A 26,103-nucleotide genomic window follows, 5' to 3' on the forward strand; every position below is an offset into this window, starting at 1 on the left:
TTTTTTTTTTCTAAACAATCAATTTTTCAATGAAAACTTTGATGTAAAACGTTTTTAAAAAATGGCGATTTTTTAAAAACGTTTTACCTCAAAGGAAATGCAATTTTTTAAGCTTCAACATCGAATTAGAGCACTTTGTGTTGATTTTTAGACCTATGTCTGTATACGATTCTTAATCAGCATAAAATTCTCTATCGTAATCAACAATAAAATAAGGGGGAAGAAACTGCAGTACCGCCGGATATTTATCTTTATTACTTTATAATTTTATATTTGTATTTATATAACCATCTATATAACTAATGTTAGTACTATGTAAATTAATCTTTTAATTAATTAATCATTAGATATTTACATAACTACTTTTGTTCATTTTATAAGCTTTATTTATAATTTGCTTAAATAATTTTTATTTATTCTTTATTGCATGCTTATTTCAACATTTCCACCAACATATTGTTTACATGTATTGTATAAACATGTTATTTGGCTTGCTTACTGATATTGAGCTCTTGTTAACATTATCATGCAAGAATCCACCAAATACATCCTCGAGTGTTCTTGAATTTCCAATTCATTTAAGTGACATATTTAAAGAACTTAATACAATCTCTATTTTCTTTATATATTATAAATACTATGATGTTATAGACTTTGATAAAACTATTATAAAACTATTAAACTTAATTCAGATTTATATTCTAAATACACGCTTTTGTATATCAAACTATATTACATTAATGACCTGTGCAACCTTATTAACACATTTAGTATCATACCTACAACTATCGGAATTACTAAATCCAATTTATAATATAACATAAATAAACAATATAACAGGCATGGCTATTAATAGATTCAACATTGATAATTACCCCACTGAAACCAAAAAAGGTAGTGCTCTTCTATATCTGCAGTCCAATTTAAATTATATAATTCATCGTAACTTAAAGATATATGCAAAAAATGACTAGAGTTTGTTTTTGTTGAAATCATTAGGCCCTACAAAACAAATGTTTAATTTGCTATATATATTGTCATCTATTAATGAATCAAATGAGTTTATTTCAACATATTTAACTTTGCTGCTTGAAAGACTAAGCGAAGAATGGCAATTGATCTTTCTAATGGGTGATTTCAATGCTACTGAGTTACAGTGAATCTAATCTTATTTCTAATTACCTTGATAGCTTATGCTGGTTTAACCCATCCATAATCTTACCTACTTGTATAACAGCTAAATCTCATTCACTCATTGATAACATCTTTATAAACTTTTACTCTTCTGACCATCTCATAGGTAATTTAACATTACATCTCAGATCAATCGGCACAAATAGTCTGTGTTCAACCAAATATGTGAAAATATAAATTGTCTGTGTTCAACCAAATATGAAGAAATATATTGTGTGTGTTCAACCAAATATAGTTAAAATTTTCAGAGGATGCATCCAGATGCTTTAAAAATTTTGATAAAACTAGCATCTATGCTCTCTATAGCAAAAGAGGAAACCTTCATTTAAATGAAACTATTATTTTTATAAAATGTAAGGGAATATGAATTTTTGAATACTTTTATATTCATATTTCAATAACTGATGATTTTGTTGTCTACTTATAGCAAATTTTCAGATGACACTGTTTCATCACATAACAATATTTTTCTTTTTTTGATGACTTCTTTGAGAGTTAGTGTGAGCTATAATTCATGGTTAAATTAAACAACTAAAAAATGAGCTTTTTTAATACAAGCATTTTTTATGTTTTGTTTGGTGTGGATTTAAAAGGCTGAGATCAAGGATTTATATATCTAGCTGCTGGCTGCTTTTCAACGACTAGTGTCACTCCTTTTTGAAAGAGTTTTTTCATCTATTTTCCATTCTTTAATTGATTTTAAAATTAATTCAATTTGCTTATTTAAATTTTGGCTAGTTTGAGCTTTTGGGCTATACTTTGATGCAAAGCAAATCAATTTCAAACCAAAAATTTGGTTAACAAAATGTATAGTGGCAAGGCTTGTGAAGTCTATCCATCTATTGTTAGATTAGAAAATTCAGCTTCATTTAAAAGATGTATAACCTTTGCTTTAAATGATTCAAATTTCAACAGCACTATTTCATATAAAAACCTATTGTCTATTTCACAAGATTTTTGTTATTATAATTAATTACTATGACGAGGAAAAGGAAATATTTAAATAAAGTGGTGCTACATGCAGATAGCTAAGAGTTTAGTTTATGTGATGCAGCATAGGTTCAATGTTCATATATTTTGGTTGAATTAAAAAAGCCTCTATAGATAATATTCTTTCGAAGGGCCATAATTCAGAAAGTTTTTCAGAAAATGAAAAAAAATAGTAATGAAAAACAAATACTTTTTGAAATAAATGTTCTATATTTATGGATAAATCTTTCCAAGCCTTCAGTGGATTTATGTATTAAAGCTCAAGCAGATGAATATTTCAGTATGATGTCATCAATGACATTTCATGCAAGGTCAGATATTTTTTATAAAAACACACGCACATAAAGTAAATAAAAATCAATACCTTTTAAATATACATTCTTAGATATTTTATATATATAAATTTCATAGCTGAACAATAATGAAAAAATTGAGGTATATTATTGAACCCATGTTCATTTTTTACTATACTGGAATTCTTCTTCAAATGCCTGTTATTCAGCAGTATATTTATAGTTGGTATAGCAACGAGTATGGTCTTGATTATCATTATGATACCCAATCAAACTTTTGCACTAGCGGCAAAAATAACATATCAGAAATGGCTTTGGAAAAGATTGTAAGTCTTTTAAATAAAAGTTTATCTTCTATTAACCTGTGAGTTCTCAGCTCAGTTGAGAGATTATAATAACTCCCCGAATGTAAAGCTTTAAAGTCTATGTTTATAATTTCTTTTACAAGTCTAAGTTATAATAATATATAAAAGTCAATCAAGAAATTTTTTCTACAATTTTTATTTATTGCTCTTAATAAGTTTTAAATAATTTTTTTGGTACATTCAACATTTTTCTATACTTTTTCACAAAAGTGAAACATTCTTTGTAGTACCTTTTCTGTTTTAAATCTTGAATAAAACAATTTAAATTTTATTAATCAGCCACTGTAAAATTTTTTGACTTTCTTTTCTATTTTAAAAATCATTTTTTTAAATTTTATATATTAATATGTAATTCAGGTTCAAAACAAAGTTTCAAGTTTTTATGCTGGTTTAGCGTTATGTCAAAACATACCATGCATTATAACATTGCTTTTCTATGGATCTCTATCTGATATTGTTGGTAGAAAACCAATAATGGTGGTGACAACAGCTATGTCAACTATTTATTTAGTCATTTCTACAATAACAGTGTGGTTGAAACTCAATATAAAGTTTATTTACATAGGCGCTTTTTTGGATGGATTAGGAGGATCCTATCCAGGACTAGTTATGTCAGCAACTGTATACTTGGCAGATGTGACTCAAAAGGATAAATTATCACTACGTCTTGGTAATTTTTTATGAGTTTTATTAAAAGTTCCTGTCTTAGTGTTTTATAATATATTTAAAATAGAATTGATTTACTTTAAGCAAAAGTTCAAGAAAGGTTTTTATTTTGAATTGTGATGTTCTAATTTATTTATGTTATATCATTCTACTTAATATTTTGATTTAAGAAAGGGTTCAGTTGGAACCCTTTAATAAATCTTTAATTTAGAACAGCACTATAGGTATTGTTAAAAAAATATATTATAAGCTTATAAGCTTTTATATTTAAGTTTTTAAATTTCTTTAGGTTTTTTTTATTTTAATAACTTTCTTACTTGTTTACTATTCTCAATCTTTGTTGCTTTTACTAATGATACTTGAATAAAGATATTCAAATAGCAGTAAGTTATTGGAAAAGTATTGTTGCCCTGATATTGAGTTTCACCTATATTAGCGCTCTGCAACTAACACCAAATATAAGTTTGATATTTTTTTATCCATATATATATATATGCATATATTCATATATACATATATATATATATATATATATATATATATATATATATATATATATATATATATATATATTTATATATATATATATATATATATATATATATATATATATATACATGCATATATATACATGCATATATATACATATATATAAACATATATATGTATATATATATACATATATATATATATGCATATAGCTATTCAGGCCTCAGCGGGAAGCGAGAGCTTTAGCTCTCGCTCTTGCTCACACTACCCTAAAACAGTTTATGGGAGTAATTTATGGCTCTTACAAAAGTTTAATTTTTTCTTTCAAAAATTTAGTTATTATTGTAACTAAAATAAAAAACGCAGTCATTTTAATAATTATTTTTAACAATTCTTAAAATGCCTGCATTCTATTACAATAAGAAAATATATAAAATTTTTATTAGCAGTAAAAACAACGCTTGTCTATAGATTTTATTCATGGTGCAATAAATGACACTTGTTTTGTATATTTTCTTGTAATATTAACACAGACTGCTGTTGTAGGCTTACAGTTATTAAAAATAATCTTGTTATAGTAATTTAAAGATAGTTTAATTTAATTTGTTTTTTGCTAATCAAATTTAAAAATTATTTTTCTGGAGAGTTTAGAAGTGATTAAAAATTTAGACAACTCGCCATTTTCCAGTCTTCCACTGTCTACGTGGCAAATTGTTTGGGCCGTAATAATCTTTTTTTCATCATTGCAGTGGTCAATTTTGCTTTCTTTCTTGGTCGATATGCCCTCAAACCAGCTTCAATTAATCTTCTTTGCACAGCCCTCTACTCATCTGAACACCTAAAGTGTTCATTTCAACCATCAATCTGTATGATTTTGTGGTTATCATGTCATCTTGTGGTTAGATTTAGAGAGTCTAATGAAAGCTCTATCATTTTGTTGCCAAGATATCCGCTTTCTTGTGCATTTTCTTTTACATTTTGGAGTACCAGTAGAGCCATGCTGCATGTTTTTTTTTATGCTTGACATGATGCTCTGAGTCACCCCACATTTTAAATCTATATGACATTGAGTAAGCTCTGTATTCTTCACTCTGTATTCTTTTACGGGGAGATAAGTCACATTTTTTCCCGATTGCCACTAAAGTAAATAAATAAAACACTTAAACAATGAAGACAATGTTAATTTTGTACATGAAGTTGATGGTCTGGTTTCAGGACCTCAAATCGAATCATTTTTGGTTGCCTGACTGCTTGCAAAATAATCCCTGCCTAATTGCAAATTGAAAAAAATAATTGAAAAAATGAATATTTATACCTAAGAGCATTAACAACATATTTTTTTAATTTTTAAACTACAAAATTTAATATGCAGGCACTAAAATCCAACATGCATGCCCCAGGAATGATATTAAGTATAATACTTATTTACTATAATGCATTGTAATACTTATATTTACAGTACTGGTGACTCAGAACATTATATATATATATATATATATATATATATATATATATATATATATATATATATATATATATATATATATATATATATATATATATATATATATATATATATATATATATGTATATATATATAAATATATATATATCTATATATATATATATATAATGTTAATTAAAAAGAGTATAGGGCCAAGAAAAGTTCTGTCCAGCAAGGATAACTTTTATACTACAATTAGAACAGAAGGATTCAATAGTATTAAAGATTTTACCTGATACACTGTAAGAAGAAAGCTTATGGAGAAGACCAGCATTCCAAACTTAATCAAAAGCTTTAGAAATCTCAAAAGCAATAGCCTTAACCTCTCCACCACTATCTAATGCACAATAAAACCTATTGATTATTACTGTTAGCAAATCAGCTGTAGAATGAGAAGAATAAAATCCATATTGATAATCAGAAAGTAAGTTATTAGATTCAAGATTAAGTGTTTGTTAATTAAAGACTCAAAAACCTTGCTTATAATATCAAGAAGACTAATTGGAACAGTAGTTAGACAAATCAGATCGCTTTCCAGAATTTTTGAAAATAGGGATAACAGATGCCGCTCACATTCTCCCTAACTGTCACCTATAATTTCAAAACTATTTAACAAGTGCTTATCAGAGTCTTGTTTTCCAGCAGGCTGGAAAACAAGCCTCACTCTTCTTTGTGGTTTTTATCTCATTGTGCTGCTATAATTTCTAAATTACGTCCATATTTATCAGCAAAATAATTCTCCAGAAAACAGATGTCTGTTTATTATTGCCAGAAACCATTGTAAAAAGGTTTTGTCTAACACCAAAGCCGGCTATTCTAAGATCAAGAAATCTCATATTTCATCTCAAAGATTAGACTGTCGTCACTTGTGGAGAATCATCAACAGTATAAATAATAAGGGCAAATCTATTATTCCACTTCTCTTGTATGGTTCACACTTTGTCACCTCACTCAAAAACAAAGCTGAATTGTTTGTTAAGAACTTTTCATCAATATCATCCCTTGATTTCACTAGTTGCATTTTGACGACTAGTCAATCAGGTTGATCCAATGCTTGACATTCGTATCATTCCAGCTTTGGTTTTAGACAAAACCTTTGGTTTTAGACAAAGCCGGCTTTGGTGTTAGACAAAACCTTTTTACAATGGTTTCTGGCAATAATAAACAGACGTCTGTTTTCTGGAAAATTATTTTGCTTATAGATATGGACGTAATTTAGAAATTATAGCAGCATAATGAGATAAAAACCACAAAGAAGAGTGAGGCTTGACTGGGAATTGTTAAAAGGGAATAAAAGATTCCATGCAAGCCAAGAATCCAAGAAGTTATATAAGAAGCACATTTGTCAGCAGGAAGAGGAAAAATTTTTATCCATGGACCATCACGAAGAGAATCATTGAAAGAGTCCCAGTCAGCTTTAAGGTAGTTGTAAGAGGTATAATGATAGGTGGATTCAGATGATGAAGAAGAATGAGATAATAGTTTTATAGAGATCAAACCATGATCAGAAGCATCTAGGGGTGAATGTGAAACAAGACATGAGTCAAGTAGAGAAGGTAAATGAATCCGGTTGTCTAGAAAGCAAGTTGAAGAGTTGGCTATTTGATTTAGGGATTGGGAAAGGCATAAGTTGTGGACCTAAATTTGCAAAGTCACTTTCGTGACTTTCAAAGGAGTGCCTCTTTACTCTGAAAAGTTTGGGCAATCTCTCACTCTAAAGGAAAATCTGTGATTCATTATAGTGTTGTTGAAAGGTCAGCCAATAACTCTTGATAGAAATTTTTTATATGTGCAGTGCATGAACTTGCTTATTGAAAAGGCTATTTTTGATTGTTTTTTTTTGTTTCATCTGAAACACATTTGTGATGCCGCCTGGTTTCATTATGTTAGTTAATTTAAAAATTTTAGAAAAATTATGGTGCAAAATTATTACCTCTTTTTAATTTTGTTCAACAAAATTTGATGTGTTGTATCCTAATATTTTGAAATTATTTATTAATATTTTGAAATTATTATTAATATTTTGAAGTTATTATTAATATTTTTTTGTATTGACGATTATAATTTTGAATAATGTCAAATATTTAATTTGGCATACTTTCCGAATGTTTTCTGATGTCATCAAGAGATGCGTTCTTCCAGACATCTAAAATGCCTCTTTCAATTCATCAAATTTTTAATATTTTTTCCCTTCTTTATGAACACATCTTAAAAAGATGGTCGATATGTTTTCAATGGGATCTAAGTCGAATGAGAGACTAGCCAATCTAATAATTGAGTTTTCTTGCTGGTGAACCATGGAATATTTGATAGCTCTATGAATTGGAGCATTATCTTGCTTGAAAAGAAAATTTGTACTTCCAAATTTTCGTGAAATAGTATTCAAATGATCATCCAACAAATTTCTATATCCTTCAGCATTTTATTTATTAGTAATAAAGCCAATCGTAGTTTTTTTCAAAATAACCGAACACAACCCAAATCATTACTCCTCCGCCTCCCATAGCTCTTCTTTTTGAAAATTTTTTCTTTTTTGATGTCATGATAGTAATAATTGAAGCTGGACCATCAAGATTTAATTTTTTTTCATCAGACCACACAATTTTTTGCCATTCATTTTCCCAAATCATGTGGTCTTTAGCCCATTATAACCTTTGTGCACTTTAGTTATTGCAAGAGATTTGCATTTTTTTGGCATATCTGAGAATCTTTTACTTGTTAATACTTTTAATTGCACGATTCACCATCCATCTTGAGCATTTTAATTCTAAATCAGTGCCAATTTGTCTTGCGGATTCATCGCAGTTGACAAGCTGTTAGCACCAGTCTTCTACAAATTCGATGCTTTGTGCAGTAATTCGTTGAATTATTTTAAAAATTATTGATAAAATGTGGTGAGCTTTTCAGCTTGCAAGCAATTTTCCTTTTTGATAAAGACAAAGTCCTGTAGGCTTCAAACTTGTCTTTTTCTTTATTGGAGAGTGTAATTCCTCTTGGCTTTTGTTAAAATGTATATGATTGAATAAATTTAATTTAAAATTGTATAGAAGGTTTAAAAAATAAAAAACTCAAGTGAAATTATGAAAATACTAAAGAATAAAAATTCAAAAAAGTATTAAGTAAACAGATGAACTGAACGCAAAATTAAAAAAAAAAAAATCCTTGTGATAAATTCGAAACTAAAAAACTTTATTAAGTTATTAAAAGAAAACAAAAATTACGTTTTTAAAATTTTATTAACTTATGTTGTATGGATTGTTTATACTGTCGTGTATTTTTGTGCATTGTTTATAATGTTGTTTGTTTTTTTGTATTTTTTATATTGTCGTGTATTTCTATGTTTTGTTTAAACTGTTGTGTAATTTTGTGCATGGTTTATATTGATGTGTACATTTGTGTATTGTTTATGTTGCGTGCATTTTTTTTGTGGTCTTGTTGCTAATTATTTTTATTATTGTTGCTTTTTATGCTTGTTGCTATTATTCAAGTTATTTCTAATTTTTTGTCTTATCATACTTAAAAATATTCTTTTGTTTTCTTTTTTATTTATCATCCTTCTCATCAAACGTTGTGTTATCTCATTCATTATTTCTCATGTCATTTTGTTCACTTTTGTCTTTTTTTGTGTTATTTGCCTTTTTAAATATTTTTGTTCTTCTCTTTATTTTGTTTAATTTTATTTTGGTTGCTATCTATATTACTTTTTTTTTTGCCTAATTTTTTTCTTTTATTAAAGTCTCACTCCAAAAACTAGTTTTTAACTATATGATTAACACCAAACCTAATTTTGTATAATTATAAATCACTTTGTAATTATTTCAATTTTATGGTTTATAATAAATGGATTTAAAAAAAAAAAATTAAAAAAAAAATGGAATTTACTACTATTTATTTTGGTGTAATTTAGATAACGAGGTTATAATTATGCACCACAGTTTTAATTGACTTTTCAGTTTCCAGGGTTATTCTTACATGCATGCCTATTCATTTTTATATGCATGTCTATTCATTTTTATATGCGTATTTATTCATTCTTATATGCATGTTTATTCATTCTTATATGCATGTTTATTCATTCTTATATGCGTGTTTTATTATTCTTATATGCGCATTTATATCCAAATCAACTACCCATAAAATCTCTAATATAATTTTATATAAACAATAAATAGGCTTTTATGTAGATACATTCAAAATATAATTTAGATTTTTGCCTCTGCTATTTATTTTAAAAATGGTTGCCGAGCCAGTGCTTGATTTATGTAACTACACATATGATTGTAAAATGTAATTAAATGAAACTCTGTAGTATCTATAATATTTTTTAAGTTTCCTGATTAATTCATCTGTATTTTGAGGCCTTTGAAACTGGAAGAACCCTATTTGTAAGTATGCTTTAAAGGAGAAAAAATTATTCTGTTGGATTAAGCTGTGGCATATGTATACTGGCAGATACTTAACATCTATGCCAGGTTTCCTAACAGAAAGTGGGTTTTACAATTGTCTATAAAATGCACAAATGTTTCCATATCTGCATTCCTAATCACTGGTGCCAACATTGTAGTAATGAAAGTAGATAACAAATCTGCATTTCAGCCTCCAATTTTTATTTCATCACTCCCGTTGTTAAAGCAGCACAAATCAAACTAACATTCTTGCAGCGATTTGCACACGACTCTAAAATTGCTGGTGCACCTCTTATCAAATTACCATGTCTGCTGTTGGAGTGCACATTAAATCAGTTTTATTCAAATAAATAAGTTTTTCATTTGAAATTCCATTAATTATGCTTGCAAATGCATAGCATGCATCAATAACTTGTGTTGAGTTTCGTTCTTTTGGCACTTGCACAACACACTTTCTTCATAAATCTGAACATTTGAGTTTTTTGAAATAGTAGGCTGAGGCATCTTGAAGCCTGCTGAAGAAAGATTTTTTTAATTGCTTCTTGCATACAAAGATTGTTTTCTTGTACACATAATTCAATGATGTTTTTTGTTTGAGCGTTTACAGGTCTTTTATCTTGTTTTTTTTTTTTATCAAAAAAGGACTTGAATGCAGTCATGTTGTCGAATTCTCCTCTGTTTAACTTAACAACAAGTTTTTGAACTGTGCGGTTAGATAAATTAAGAGAAATGGAAAGGCTTGTTGCAGATTTATTTCTTTCAACTAAGGATTTCAACTAAGCATTTCAATGTGCTTTTTTATAACATTTTTCCTTGTTTTTTGATTGGCACTGCTATTTTCTCTTCTATCCATAGGGTAAATATATGTGTATTGATAATAATTATGAATAATTAGATTTAAATCTAGATTGATGAATAATTAGAAACTATAGTTTAATCAATCAATAAATTTAATAATAAAATTAAACCTAATACTAAATTAAGTAAGAAAAAAAGGGTAGTTTGTAACTTAAATAAACCATCATCGAATGTAAAAAGTCTTTGTCTTAAGCATTTTTAACCATTGTTTACCAGGAAACAAGAACAATTTGTTTTGAAAAAACTGGCTATGTAATACCTGTATATCAAGCTATTTTAAAGCTATGCAGTGGGCTATGTAGTAATTATGCCCTAGAAAGAATAAAAATAATTAGTTCTAATTGAAAGCATCAACTAATTCTTCCTGGGATTGCAAGGACTATTTTACTAGTGTATATATATATATATATATATATATATATATATATATATATATATATATATATATATATATATATATATATATATATAAAATATGTTCTTTCACTTTTACTTTTTAAATTTAAAAGTTTTTTTTAGTTTATAAAAATATTATATTATAAATTTATTTATAAAATTAGATTCAAATTAAAAAAACTTTCAACTGTCAGCCAAACTTAATTGCTTTTTAAATAGCAAGGAAATCTGTCAAAAGAAAGAACAGGATTTTCTTCAAAAAAATAAGGGGCTCATTGAAAAGCAAAATAATTTAACAAGCACTTGTTATTTCCCAGCCAAGCTCTTTATTTAATATTTAGTAGGAAAATACTCACATCTTGTTATTAAAATTACTAATTTTGCATTAGATTTTCATTAGATTTCATTTATTTTTGTTTAATGCATTTTTGTTCATTAGTTTATTTAACTTAATTTTCCAAACCATATTTTAACTTGTTTACACTCTTTTTTAATAAGACTTTGAACTTTCAATGAGCCTAATTAAACTGTTTTTTAAAAGAATTATAAATAAAGTTCACATGTTTTGAAACAAGATACTTGTAAATTATGTGCAAATATGAAATAAATAAATAAAAATGAGTAGTTTCTTTTCTGAATTATTTTCAATGTTAAAATAAAATACAAGCTTAGTTTGAATGTTTGAAATTTTCGTTGCTTTATTTACATCAAAAAATTTTTACCTTATTTTGATCAAATGTGGAAGTTTAAATACTCTGACTGTTATTTTTTATTTTAGGGAATAGTACTTTTCCCACATAGCATTCAGAAAAAAATTCCTTATGTTGAAAACATATTATTTAGAATAATCAAAATGCAAAATATTTCATGACAAATCATTTTATATATAAAAATGTTTTTTTTAAATATTACATAAAGAAAAATTTTAAATGTGTATTGTTTAAGAAAAGTATTAATATATAAGAACAATGTTACATTTTATTATATATGTATTTTATATTATTTAATAAATATAGTATTAAATATAAATTTAGTTTTAATATATTGTACATCATATACTTTGTATATTATTTAATTTTTTTTTGTTTTATACTTAAATGATATGTAATTTTAAAGTTTAGTTATTAACTTTACCAACCTGTTATTATTTTTAGCAATCTTTGAATCAGCTATATTAGTTTCTCTAGCGACCTCTTTTTATACAAGTGGGATATTCATAGAAAAATACTCTTTTGTTATTCCAGAAATTTTTATCACTTGCTTAATAAGTCTATCTTTTCTATGGGCATTGTTTGTATTAAAAGAATCTTTGGATTTTAATATACCTAATGCTGAAAAAAAGAAAATAAATTTTAAAACTGTTGTCAATATGCCAGCAACATTATTGGCATCTTGGAAACGACAGTATGTTCAGAGACATGCATTAGCCTTGGCCATTTTATCACTTTCTTTTAGCAATGTTCTCGCAATTCAATTACTCACATTTTTAACATTATATTTATTAAACAGCCCTCTTTGTTTTAATGCAATAAGCAACGGGTATTATATTGGTACATTACTTGTTACTTTATCAGTTGGTAGTGCACTTGGTGTTAAACTTAGTCTAAAATTTCTGCCAGCACCAATGGTTATATTGATCTCATATGGTTTTGGATCTGCATATTACATTTTGCTTGCATTCTCTCATGAGACAAAGTTGTTATATTCAGGTAGTTTCAGGTTTTTTATAATTTTTTATATTCAGTATATATTATTTGAAAAGATGTATATATGAAAAATAATTTGGTATATATAATAAAAAAATTTTTTTCTGTAAACCTAATGATTTTTCCTAAATTTATTGATTTTTTTAAAAAATTTTTTGGTACTTATTCCAACTTTAAACATTTGTGATCATATAATAAATATTATTGTTTTTAGGAATAGTTTTAAAGTCATTTTCTTTGCTTCATGTACCAATATTGCGATCTTTAATTTCAAGTTTGGTCATCACTACAGATAGAGGTAAATTTTATTTATCTTTTATATTATTTAAATTAATATATATGTATGTAACTTAAATTGCTTTAAATGAGCACTCTGACATCACACTGAATTAGCCTGTTGCTAGGGACTTCAGTACATTCATCAACTGACAAACAGTCTGACTCACAGCGGAGTGCTGCTACATCGACAGAGGGTTTGGCATAAGGGCAGCAGTTTCTTTTTTCATTATTTTTTATTTTTTTCATCTTTTTCTAAAAACGCAGTATGCTATAAAGATAAGCAAAACTAATGAGCAAATGCTTATCTAAATAGGCTATAGAATATATATATATATATATATATATATATATATATATATATATATATATATACATATATATATATATATATATATATATATATATATATATATATATATATATATATATATATATATAGAGAGAGAGAGAGAGAGAGAGAGAGAGAGAGAGAGAGAGAGAGAGAGAGAGAGAGAGAGAGAGAGACAAAGTTGAACTGTTTGTTAATAACTTTTCATCAATCTCATCTCTTTATTACACTAATCACATTCTACCTGATAGCTATCAAAAACAGGTTGATCCATTGCTTGACATATATATGCTTCTGTATCAAAAGTGATTTCCTGCTTAGGCTCTTCTACAGCTTGTGGTCTAGACAACATACATGTTATAGTCTTGCAAAAGTCTTTTCCAGAGCTGCTGTCTATACTGTTAAAATGATTTAACAAGTGCTTATCAGAGTCTTGTTTTTCAGTCTACTGGAAAGCAGCATATGTTTTCCCTATTTTCAAAAATCCTGGAGAGAGATCTGACTTGTCTAACTACCATCCCGTTTGTTTTCTTCCAATCATAAGCAAGATTTTTGAGTTTTTGAGACAAACACTTAATCTCTCATTTTTAATCTAATAACTTACTTTCTGATCATCAATATAGATTTTCAAATTTTAATGCTGATTTGTTTAAGGTAATAACTGATAGGTTTTATCGTGCATTAGATAATTGTGGAGAAGCTAAAGCTATCGCTCTCACATTTCTAAAGCCTTTGATAAAGTTTGGCATGCTGGTCTTCTCCATAAACTCTCTTCTTATGGTGTATCCGGTAACATCTTTAAGATTATTTAATATTTACCTATCATAGCATAAAAATTGTCCTTAATGGACAGCTCTCCTCCTTATCTTCTGTAATTTTAGGGGTTCCTCAAGGTTCTATCCTTGTGCCTATATCTTTTTAAATTTTCATTTATGATATCCCTGAAATTCTCTAAATCTTCCTATATTTAGAAATGATGATGTACTCAATAAGTCATTTACCCTTCATCTTCTTGGATTAAGTCTTTCTTCCAATCCTTCTTGAAAACCATATATTAATTCCATTGCAAAATTAGCGTTTGCTAAAATTGCATCTCTTTATTGGGCTCATGACTTTCTTACTCTGGATTTTATTCTTTATCTCTATAAATCTCCAATCCCTCCTTGTATGGAATACTGTTACCATATCTGGAGCGGATCTTTAAATGATGACCTTTCTTTTTTAGACAAGGTGCAAAAATTTATTGTAAACATATTTAGACCGGCACTTGCAGACGACCTTAAACCATTGTCACATCATGAAAATGTTGCTTCTCTTTCTCTTTTCTATAAATACTATAATGGACACTGCTCTAAAGAGCTAGTGTCTCTTGTGAAATCTACTAAAATTAATTCTCATGTTACTTATTAACTCATATTACTCTCATTCAATTAAGTGTCATCCTTTTGCTGTGACTGTTCCTAAGTTCTCCAAAAATTCTCAATTGTCAAGTTTTTTTTCTCTATATTAGATCTTTGGAATTTGCTCCCTTTGTCTTGCTTTCCTAATTCATATAGTTTGCAATCTCTAAGTTGTCTGTCAACTGTTATCTTTTTTTATGAATTTCATCTTTTATCTTCCAGTAACTTACAACTCTTATAATGGTTGCTTGCAGTCTTGGTAGAAGTAAAGATGTTAAATATGTAAATATATATATATATATATATATATATATATATATATATATATATATATATATATATATATATATACATATTTATATATATATATATATATATATATATATATATATATATATATATATATATATATATATATATATATATATATATATATATATATATACATACATACATATATAAATGCAGCATTAGGCGCACACTGATTGTTATATATTTTTATTATATGCTGATAATCATACAAAAACAGGAAAAACATGGGCTTCAGTACATACATTGACCACCTTATAGCCTCCTGCCACGAAGGAGTGATGCTACATTGACTAAGGGTTTGACATTGGCCAGCAATTTATTTATTTCATTATTCTTCTTTTTTTTTTACATAAGAGTGCAAAATTATATTTGAAATAATTTGCATACTTAGCTATGAATTTTGATTAATAATTATTTCAAATAATTGAATTTGATTAATAATTATTTCAAAAAAACTGAAACTTTTTTCTAAATTTTGCAAAATGATAATTTTTTAAGAATAAAATAGTTTTAATAAAACACTTAGTATTTGGTGGCATATCCATTTGCCTTTAAAACAGCCTCAATGCGACAAGGCATTGAATCAACCAATTTAATGAGAACATCTTGAGGAATATTATACTAACATTCTTTAATCAATACAAATAAATGGTCTTTATTGATTGTTTTTCTACCAACTAATTGCTGGTCTATGTACTCCCAAAGATGCTCAATAGGATTGAGATTTGGGCTCTGTAAAGGCCATTCAAGATCTTTGATTTTTTGTAATTTAAAATATTCCTTAAGAGAGCTGGCACAATACTTTGATCAGTATCTTGTTGTAAGATTCATTTGCGAATCATTTTATGCTCTGCATGTGGCAGCATAACATTCTTTATGGTGTCTAAATAAACTCTCTGGTCCATAATACCTTCTTTGTGATGAATGGGTCCCACATTGTCACGACTAAAACATCCCCAAACCATAACATTTACTCCTCCATGTTTAACAGTGGGTAACTGATATTTTGGATTAAATCAGTTTCCTACTGGGCGCCTAACATACCTAATTTCGTAACTACTAAATATCATAAACTTTGATTAATCAGAAAAAAAGACTTTTGACCAGTCATTAACTGACCAACTAATATGATCTTTTGCAAATTTTATTCTGGTTTTTAAATTTCTTGCAGATATTAGCGGTTTCTTAAATGGATGATGGCCATACAGATTATTTTGTCATAATCGACATTTAGTTGTATCAATACTACAGTTTGTGGCATGAAACTGATGCATAAATGAATTAAATTCGACAGCAGTCTTGCAAGGATTATTTTTAAAATACCTTACTAACAATCTATGAGACTTTTTAGTTGTAACTTTAGGTCTTCCAGAGCAAGGTTTGCTTTCAATAATTTTGCACATACAAAATCTTTTCATAATGTGACTTATTGCTGGTTTAGAAACTTTGTAAAGTTTAGAAATCTGCCTGTAAGTCATTTTATTTCCCACAGCGTTTCTAATTAGTTCCTTTGAAACTTCTTTAGCTTTTCCCATGCTTTTAAAATATTGCTAAGTAATTGAATTATAAAATTTTACAAATATTTTGGCAATTAGTTATACTTCACTGCCTTTGAATTATCTCAAAGTAATTAAAATAGTAAATTTCACAAATATTTTGGCCTTAAATTTTGCTTTTGTTATGAAAACATGATTTAATTATGGGGTATGATATTGTTTCTAAACTTTTGCACAGAAGTTTTTCAAAAAAACAATTAAAAGTTAATTAATTATTCATTGATGCAAGGTGTTCGCAAATGGCAGGTGTATGTATCTATCTAACGGTTGATAGGAGAAGAAAAAAAGAAAATAAGAAAGAAATTATTTGAACTAAAAGAATAATACTTACCAATATAAAAGAAGATAGAAGCATTTGCAAATTATATTTAAAAGTTCAAAAGTTAACATCTAATCTTTTTTTTAAACACAATTACTTAAGTTATAAATTATTTAATTAATAAGTAACTAATTAAATAAAGTTTATATTGAATGCGGCAGATTATACCTGCTTACAGATATTAAAAAACAAAAACAAAAAAACAAAGAAATTCGAATTTAGAAATAGAAATTTCAATTATTTGCCATCCATCAGTGAGTCAAGTAAAAAGAAGATGAATTAATGAAGTTTAAGAATTTACGGTTATATTTGAAGTTGTATTAACTTTTAATCATATTTTTTTTATTTTACTTTTTTTTTTAGCTCATTCAATTTATTTTCTTTTTTACATATCTATTTTATCATATTATTAATTACATTATTATTAGCTATATAATTGTATATTTTATTATTAAGCGTTGGTCATATTTGTAATATTTATATTTTTATTATACATTACTACTACTACTTTTGTTATTACTGACACTATTTTTATTATTGCTATTTTTGTTATTATTATTATTATTATTATTATTATTATTATTATTATTATTGTTATTATTATTGTGATTATTGTTCTATTATCCAGTATTATTGTTATATTGTTAATATTTTTATCATTAACTTCATCATTGTTATATTATTGTATAGTTACTACTATTGTTATATTATTTCTGTTGTAATAATCTTATTAATATCAATATCTTTTTTTCTAAATAAGTTTCTACTTGTTATGTCTAAACTCTGCAAAATTTGTGATAAAATTATTCGTGCTAATCATCATTCACTTCAATGCAACCACTGCCTAAGTTCAATCCTCAAGAAATGTAGTTTTTTAAAAAATAATGATTTTAGATAATGATTAAAAAACTCTTCCATGAATTATTGGCTCTGTATTACATGTTGCAGCAGTATTATTCCTTTTAGTTCCATATCAAATAATGAACTACGTCTTTTTGACAATTGACAATATATTACATCTCAATCATCTGCCAAATGACCTTTCTCTCTTTCCCTGTCTCCAAGAATTTGATACTTTTAATCAACTTAAAAATTACTTTACTTATCAGGTTAATAAAAACGACGATGATAATACGAACATAGTTGAGAATCCAATCAATTGTAAATACATTGATATTGAAAAATTTAACTCTTCAAACATCAAAATTAATTGTTTTACTCTATTTCATTTAAATATCGCTTCATTGGTTAATTATTTTGACAATTTAACCTCACTTTTATCTCTATCAAATTATGAATTTAATATAATCTGAATTACAGAAACTAAGCTGAAATCTGATTTACTCCCAACAACTCCAATTATTCTTAGTGGATATGTTTATGAACATACTCCATCATAAACTTCATTTGGAGGCGTTCTACTTTATATTTCTAATAAACTAGTTTATAAATTTAGAAATGGTTTACTTATGTATAAACCCCAGTTCATAGAGTCTGTATTTGTTAAAATCATTTTCCCTAAAAAGTCTAATATCATAGTAGGCTGTGTTTATCGCCATCCTAAAATGGATATTAATGAATTTATTGTTTCATATCTAACTATTCTACTTGAAAAAATTGCTGTTGAAAAAAATAAAACTTTATAATAGGTGATTTTAATATAGATCTTATAAAAGCAAACTCAGATAATTCAATCTCGGAGTATTTGAACACCATTGCTTTAAATAACTTTCTTCCTTTTATATCTTTACCAAAAAGAATTACCAATCACTCAAGCACTTTAATTGGTAATATATTTTCTAATTCAACTTATAAAGATATTTTTTCCGGCTATCTAACTATTATAATATTGGATCATTTGCCACAGTTTCTAATTTATACATCTTTTAAAAAAAGAATTATTAATTCTCAAAAAAGCAATAATATTCTTCAAAACTTCAAAAAATTAAATAGTGAAGAATTCAGGAATGGTTACTTGGAAATCAACTAAGATAAAGTAGTCAACGTTTCCCATAGAAATATAAATAAATCATATGAAAATTTCTTGACTACCTTTAACTCTCTTCTAGACAAACACACACCACTAAAAAAACTAAGTAATCATGGCTTAACTTGGAGCCTTAAACCATGGATTACTTCAGCAATTTTAACCTCAATAAAAAATGAAAAGCAATATATTTTAAGAAGTTCCTTAAAACAAAAAATCTTGACAAACTAATACTTGAAAAAAATTACAAAACCTATAGAAATTTACTTGTAACACTTATTCGAAAAAGTAAAAAAAAAACACTTGTCTAACTACTTTACTATTAATAGCAATAGTTTGAGAGCTAAGTGGAAGGGTATTAAAACTCTTTTGAATATACGTTTGAATGATATCTTATATCCATCTTGTATGTCTTCAAACAACACCATAATAAACGATCCAGTTAAAATCTCTGGAATTTTCAACTCCTTTTTTATTTCAATCCTTGAAGAACTGCAAAAAAATATTCATTCATCTCATACTGACATCAAACCCTGACTCTTTTCATTAAACCTACTGAAAAAAATAAAGTAATATCAGTTATTCTTTCTCTAAATGATGGCAAGGCTTCTGGTCCAAACAGTGTTCCAACCTTTATTCTAAAACTTCTTGCTTATGATATTTCTTAAGTAGTTTCTAAACTATTTAATCTCTCATTCGCTACTGGCATATTCTCTAATATTTTAAAAACTGCATCTGCTAAACCAATCCACAAAAAAGGACTCAAAACTTGACTGCAATAACTGTAGACCAATATCACTATTATAAAGTATCAGGAAAAGTCATGAAAAGTTAATGTATTCTCGTATCTACCACTTTCTTGATAATTCTAAGTGTTTCTACGACCGCCAGTTAGGATTTTGTTTAAAACACTCTACTTCCCATGCACTTATTAGCATTACTGAAATGATTCGTGGTGCGATTGATAGTGGTTCTTTTGCTTGTGGCATCTTTATTGATCTCCAAAAAGCATTTGATACAGTTGATCATAAGATTTTAATGGAGAAATTGTAACACAATGGTATACAAGGTATCGCTAATGATTGGTTTTCATCCTGTATTAACAATCGTACTCAACTTGTCTCGATTAAAGGGTTTCAATCCACAAGTAAAGTTATTAAGTACAGGGTCCCACAGGGTTCTATTCTAGGACCTTTACTGTTTTTAATATATATTAACGATCTGCCTCACTCTATAAATAATTTGGTTGTTCATCATTTTGCTGACAACACTTATCTTCCATGCATAAATGAATCACTCGCAGCAGCTTTGTAAAAAAGTTAACTCAGATCTCCATCATTTGTGTCATCGGTTAAATAGTAACCGTCTTTCCTTAAATATCAATAAAACTGAATTTATTATTTTTCACCCTTCAAAAAAAAAGAATAATAATAACAATGCGAAAATTAGAATTAATGATAAAACACTTTTTCTATCTAAATTTATAAAATACCTAGGGCTATTTCTTGACAAAAACCTATCATGGTACTATCAACTAATTCAATTAAATAAAAAAACTCTCATGTGCCAATAGTATGCTGTCATTAATACAACACTATGTTACCCAACATGTTCTAATATCAATTTACTATTCCTTGTTCTCCTCACATCTAAGTTATTTTTGCACTGTTTTGTTTTTTATAAACAGTTTACAACTCACTTCCTTAAGAATTTTGACATTTTCTCCTTTACGATCTAATATCGAAAAAAGATTTTCTGAATTAAAAAATTCTAAAATTTCAATATCTTGTAAAGCTTTATAATTGTCTCTTTGTGTTTGATTTTCTTCAAAATAAACTACCAAATTCGTTCAATAATTTTTTTATTAAAACAAGTGGCGCACACAAATATTACACTCGAAATACTGAAAATTTTAACTTGCACACTTCTTTTTTTAACACTATCAAATATGGCAAATATAACCAAATAATACCATTTTTTTTGTTTGTTTGTTTGTTAATTCACCTCCCCAAGGCCGAGAAGGCCACTACATACGAGGAGGCTACTTAATTGTGGTTATAACCCTCTCTCAACTCTATAACTCTGAAACACGAACCTTGATGAACAAGGCCGCTGCGAGGAGAAACAAGTTGAACAAACAATTTATAAAAAAAAAGATTTTAACTAAATACCCTTTTATTACCAACATTTTTTGTCTCAATCAAAACCAAATTAAGAAATTTTTATTTGAGTATATATTTAAGGAATATTAATTTTATATTTTATTATTATTGCTTTTTTTATATTACTATATTTATATAACTGTTATTACTTTTATTTTATTCTGTCTTTTTTAACTCTACTTATATTACTATTATCATTAAATTACCTTTGTTTTATAAATCTTATTAATATTAATTATAATGATAGTGATTCAATTGTAGTAATAATTTTATGGTTATTGTTCTAATTTTTGCAATTGTTATGTTTGTTTTAATAATTTCTGTCATAGTTATAAACTTTACTATAATTATTTTTGCCATAGTTTTTATCATTAGTTAGAATTTTTAGTGAAGTTATCATGATATAGTTACTATTTGTAATGTTTTTTTAATCACATTATTAATATTATTATTATTTTTATTATATTATTATTTATATATTTTTTTAATTATTATTATATATTATTTTATTATATTGTTATAATATTATCTTTATTTATTAGTGCTTTATTTTCCTTTCTTTCTTACTTTATTTTTTCTTTTTTTTTTCCTCTTTATTAAATTTTAAATTCTTTCTATGTATTATTTATAGTTTTTTTGATTTGTTTTCTGCTTTTTTTTTTAGGTGTCACTCCATTGACTAGTTTTTAACTATGAGTGACACCTAACTTTATTTATGTGAGTTTATAAAATATTATTGTAAATTTTCATATATTTTATGGTTAAATAAATGGATTAAATTTGGAAAAAATTCCAGCTTATTTAAGAAAGTTTGTGAAAAATTATGCAGTAAAAACTGGAAAAATGTTGGTGTTTTTAAACTTTTGCACGCTACTTATATATACATATATATATATATATATATATATATATATATATATATATATATATATATATATATATATATATATATATATATATATATATATATATATAGATAGATAGATAGATAGATAGATATAGATATAGATATAGATATAGATATAGATATAGATATAGATATAGATATATATATATATATATATATATATATATATATATATATATATATATATATATATATATATATATATATATATATATATATATATATATATGCATATGCATATCTGTGTGTGTGTTTATGAGAGGTCAGTAGTGAAAGATAATTCACAACTGGCCACTATCATTCACAACCACTCCTTACTCTAATTTTTGCTCAATTTGATTACCACAGTTGTTATGTTAAAATAATCAGTTATCAGGCTATTTCCCAAGTTTCTCCTTGCTTAAACCTAATACTTTTGTTAAAAGTTTTTAAAAAGTTTTTAGCATGTTGTATTTGTTTGATTTTAATTATAAGCTAAAACTAAAACTTTTGCTTATACCAAGTCATAATCTCACTAACTGTAGACTCAGTGAATTTTGTTTAATGTAAGCCAAATAATAATCTCACCAACTGTAAGTAGACAAATTTTTATAATTACGCAATATGGCTCTTATTTGTTATTGATTATGTAGAGAATTAATTAAACTTTAAGAACAAGCAAATTATGTGTCAAGAATAAAAATTTATTTACAAAAAAAGATAAATTGTGAAGCATACTCTAAAGTCGCTACCAGTGACTTGGGTTAAAAATTAAAAAAAATCAAATGCCACTGTCAGCAGCTTGCGTTTGTGAAAGAGTTAGTCTTTAATTTTAATACACTTTTTCTTTTATTTTAAATGTTATTTCTTTTTTGATTCATCTTTCATATTTTTTTTGTATGAAATTTAAAAGTTTTTATTATTCGAATATCAATATTTGATATTAAAACAGAAAACTGGATATCCGCCTATTTGGTTAACCAGAAAAATCACTAGCAATAAGTGTTAGCAGTAAACAATTGAGTTTTATTGAATTAAAATTTATCCACTGCGAGAACTAAGTCATCACAAAAATGAGATCACATTTAATGTGGGCTGCTTTTTTTCAAAATAAAAAAAAAACTTATTAAAAAGTGATGACTTTTTAGTAAGTTTTTAATATACAGTTTTGATCATCAGCACATAGAGATGTCAGAAAATATATAGCCACATTAGAAGTTGTCAGGAAGACTATTAATAAAGATGAGAAACAACACAGACATTTGTTATGTCATTTTTATGAGGGGACCAAAATCTATATTGATTTTTTAGTGGAAAAGTTGTTGGAATCAAAATGAGAGAACAAATTTTTTGCTTATCAATTGTAAGTTCTTGTTAATAATTTTTAAAAGACTGATTGATCATCTTTAGGTAGGAAAACAGGATTCAGTTAAATTTCAGTTAAGCACTTGTTAAATTGTTTAGAGAGTATTAAAAGGAGTTCTGGCGAAAACACTTGTAAGACTTTTAGTGAAAACACTTGTAAGACGTTTGGTGAAAAATTTTGACAACTTTATGTAAATGGTTTTCTACACAAAGTTGTCAAAATTAAGTTAAAGAATATCCCTTTTTATGCATTGATTTCCAAGCAGAAGTTACAACCTAAAAAAAAAGCCACTTCTTGTTTAGCTTGCATTTTCTGTAAATAAAGATATCTTCAGTTTATCTCTTTAGTTTAGTTTTAGAATAATTATTCTTTAATCAAGAAATAATTCTCTTTTCATAGTCCAAAAATAACTCACTTTTTGATTCATTCAGAGAAATCCGAGATTTTTTTTAGATTCAGTCAGAATGTTCAAAACAAAGATTTAAGAAATACAACAAGTTAAGAGTTTAGAGCTCATAAGATTAATTTTTAAAATTAAATATTTTATTCTTCAAAATTATTTTATTTTAATAATTGTTATAAGTTATTATTTTTATTATTATTTATAAAATTTAACTCTAATCATTAAAACTTTTTGATCTTTAACTTTTTTCTTTTATCATTAACATTAATTTTTTTAGGTTCAATTTTTTCAATAATGGTTTGCTTAGATCAAGTATTAAACTTACTGTTTACTCAGCTTTTCAGTTATCTCTATAATAAGATTAATCAAAATGGATATTTTTTTTTTGTACCTGGAAGTTTATACATTATTCCTTCAATTTTTATTGTGTAAGTTTTTTTGTTTGTTTGTTTGTTTTTTCTTGCAATTAGTATTTAAAATATAATTTATATAAAAAGTAAAATATATGCTGTTAAATATACCTATAAGAAAATTTTTAAAAGTGGATCAAATTTTTGTTGATAAAAATATGAGTTCATACTTATCGAGTCAAAAAATTAGGGAAATAACTGTACAGTTAATGTATATTATTTATGTGAATGAAAATAAAATATGAGATAACCAGTTATGAGTTAACTACAAACAACTTTCTGGGCGTTTTAAAATTTTTTGTGTGTCACATAAATATTGTTGATAGATCAGACTCAGCAGTCTGCCATAATCAGTTATTTTTTTACTCTATTAGTTTTAAATCTATTAGCATGTTTGACTATTTAAAGTTTTCATATCCTACCTAAAAACATTTTTCAACCAAGCTTATGAAACAAGAAAGAAAACATTATTCAAAAGTTGTTGACAATATTTTTAGTAAATATGTTTTTTGTACAGATTGTAAATTTATACCTAAGTGGAAATTTGATGATTTAGGAAGTTGTAAAGCACATAAAAATTGTTGTATGGGGGAATGGCAACATTTTTTTTCTTGGTAATTTATGGAATTACTTGATAATAAACAAATTTTGTTATTTTGGGGGATTCATATTAGGACAAGTCGAATTACAACTTTTTTTGGATTTAATAAAATGATATTTTCTAAGCAGTCCAAAAATACATCCTGGAAAATTTTATGATATTAAAATAGTTTCTTCGTGAGTGGTTTTAGCTTTAAAGTTGGATCCTAAGGCTTTCTGCCTTTACTCTAAATCAAAAATATTTTTTACTCTAAATCAAAAATATTGTTTACTCTAAATCAAAAATATAATTTTCTAAGTTAGATATTCATACCTTAACAAAATTATTTTGTAAATTCTGGTCCTGATTTTATAAAAAAACGCAAATTTAAAATTTATTTAATGGTTATATCAGGGGTTCTAAAACTGTAATCCTGCGCCTCGTTTTTTTTTTAATTATTTAATGAAGATTTTTTTTAATTATTTAATAAAAAACCTCTCTACTTAAAAAAGGTTGCCGACGCCTGGGTTATATAATAGAATATTTGTAAAATAGAAAACTATCCTAATTATTTCAGATAAGTCAAATTTATTTCAGATAAGTTAAATTTTAAAAACGATTATTAAAAACCTTTGAAATAACTCTCAAAAGCTGAAATTATATAAATAAAAGATTCCATAAAAAAAATTGCATAAAAATAAGATCTTTTTATTTATTAAGAAATTATTTTAACAATGTTCAACCATGCAAGGTAATGACTAACTCAAAAATTATTATACATTTTTATAATATTTTATTTTTACATGTGCAAGTAGCAAAAAAATTTTAAATTAACAAAAATATCATCATATGTCTCACCGTAATAACATTTAGACATAAAACTCTTTCTATGCTTTCTGCTTAGAATTTTTGCTAAAATATGCTTATGACGCGCTTCCTTTCCAAAAACAGTATGAGAAGCCATGGAAACAAGTTGTTATTCTCCCTTTGTGAATGTGAAGGAAGATCTGGGAGGTCAATTTTTTCTACAGACAATAACTTTTCTACTATCTCTTCATCAGTAATATTTTGAGTTGTTGCTGGTTCATCTATGTCTTCATCAAAAATGTTTATAAGCTCATACCATATATGAGCATCAATGGTAATTTCTGGAATTTTATTGATTTTGTTTATAACTTGGCCATTTTTTTACAATTTCTAATATCAAGTAATCTCTGCATTGCTATTAATCTTATATTTCCTCTGACT

At 26.3% G+C, this 26,103-nt stretch overlaps 1 protein-coding gene across 1 annotated transcript in view; it reads left to right on the forward strand.

Moving 5' to 3' along the window:
- The first annotated feature begins 31 nt into the window (after positions 1-31).
- Positions 32-26,103, forward strand: part of LOC100212517 (proton-coupled folate transporter) — a 28,250-nt gene continuing 2,178 nt past the window's right edge. The window contains exons 1-5 of the mRNA XM_065801206.1: positions 32-2,803; positions 3,200-3,512; positions 12,316-12,870; positions 13,082-13,165; positions 24,143-24,293. Of these exons, the coding sequence (XP_065657278.1) occupies positions 2,606-2,803; positions 3,200-3,512; positions 12,316-12,870; positions 13,082-13,165; positions 24,143-24,293 (1,301 nt within the window). The 5' untranslated portion in view covers positions 32-2,605. The remainder of the gene's footprint in view (positions 2,804-3,199; positions 3,513-12,315; positions 12,871-13,081; positions 13,166-24,142; positions 24,294-26,103) is intronic.

Source organism: Hydra vulgaris, chromosome 07 (assembly GCF_038396675.1).
Source record: "Hydra vulgaris chromosome 07, alternate assembly HydraT2T_AEP".
Taxonomy (NCBI): Eukaryota; Metazoa; Cnidaria; class Hydrozoa; order Anthoathecata; family Hydridae; genus Hydra; species Hydra vulgaris.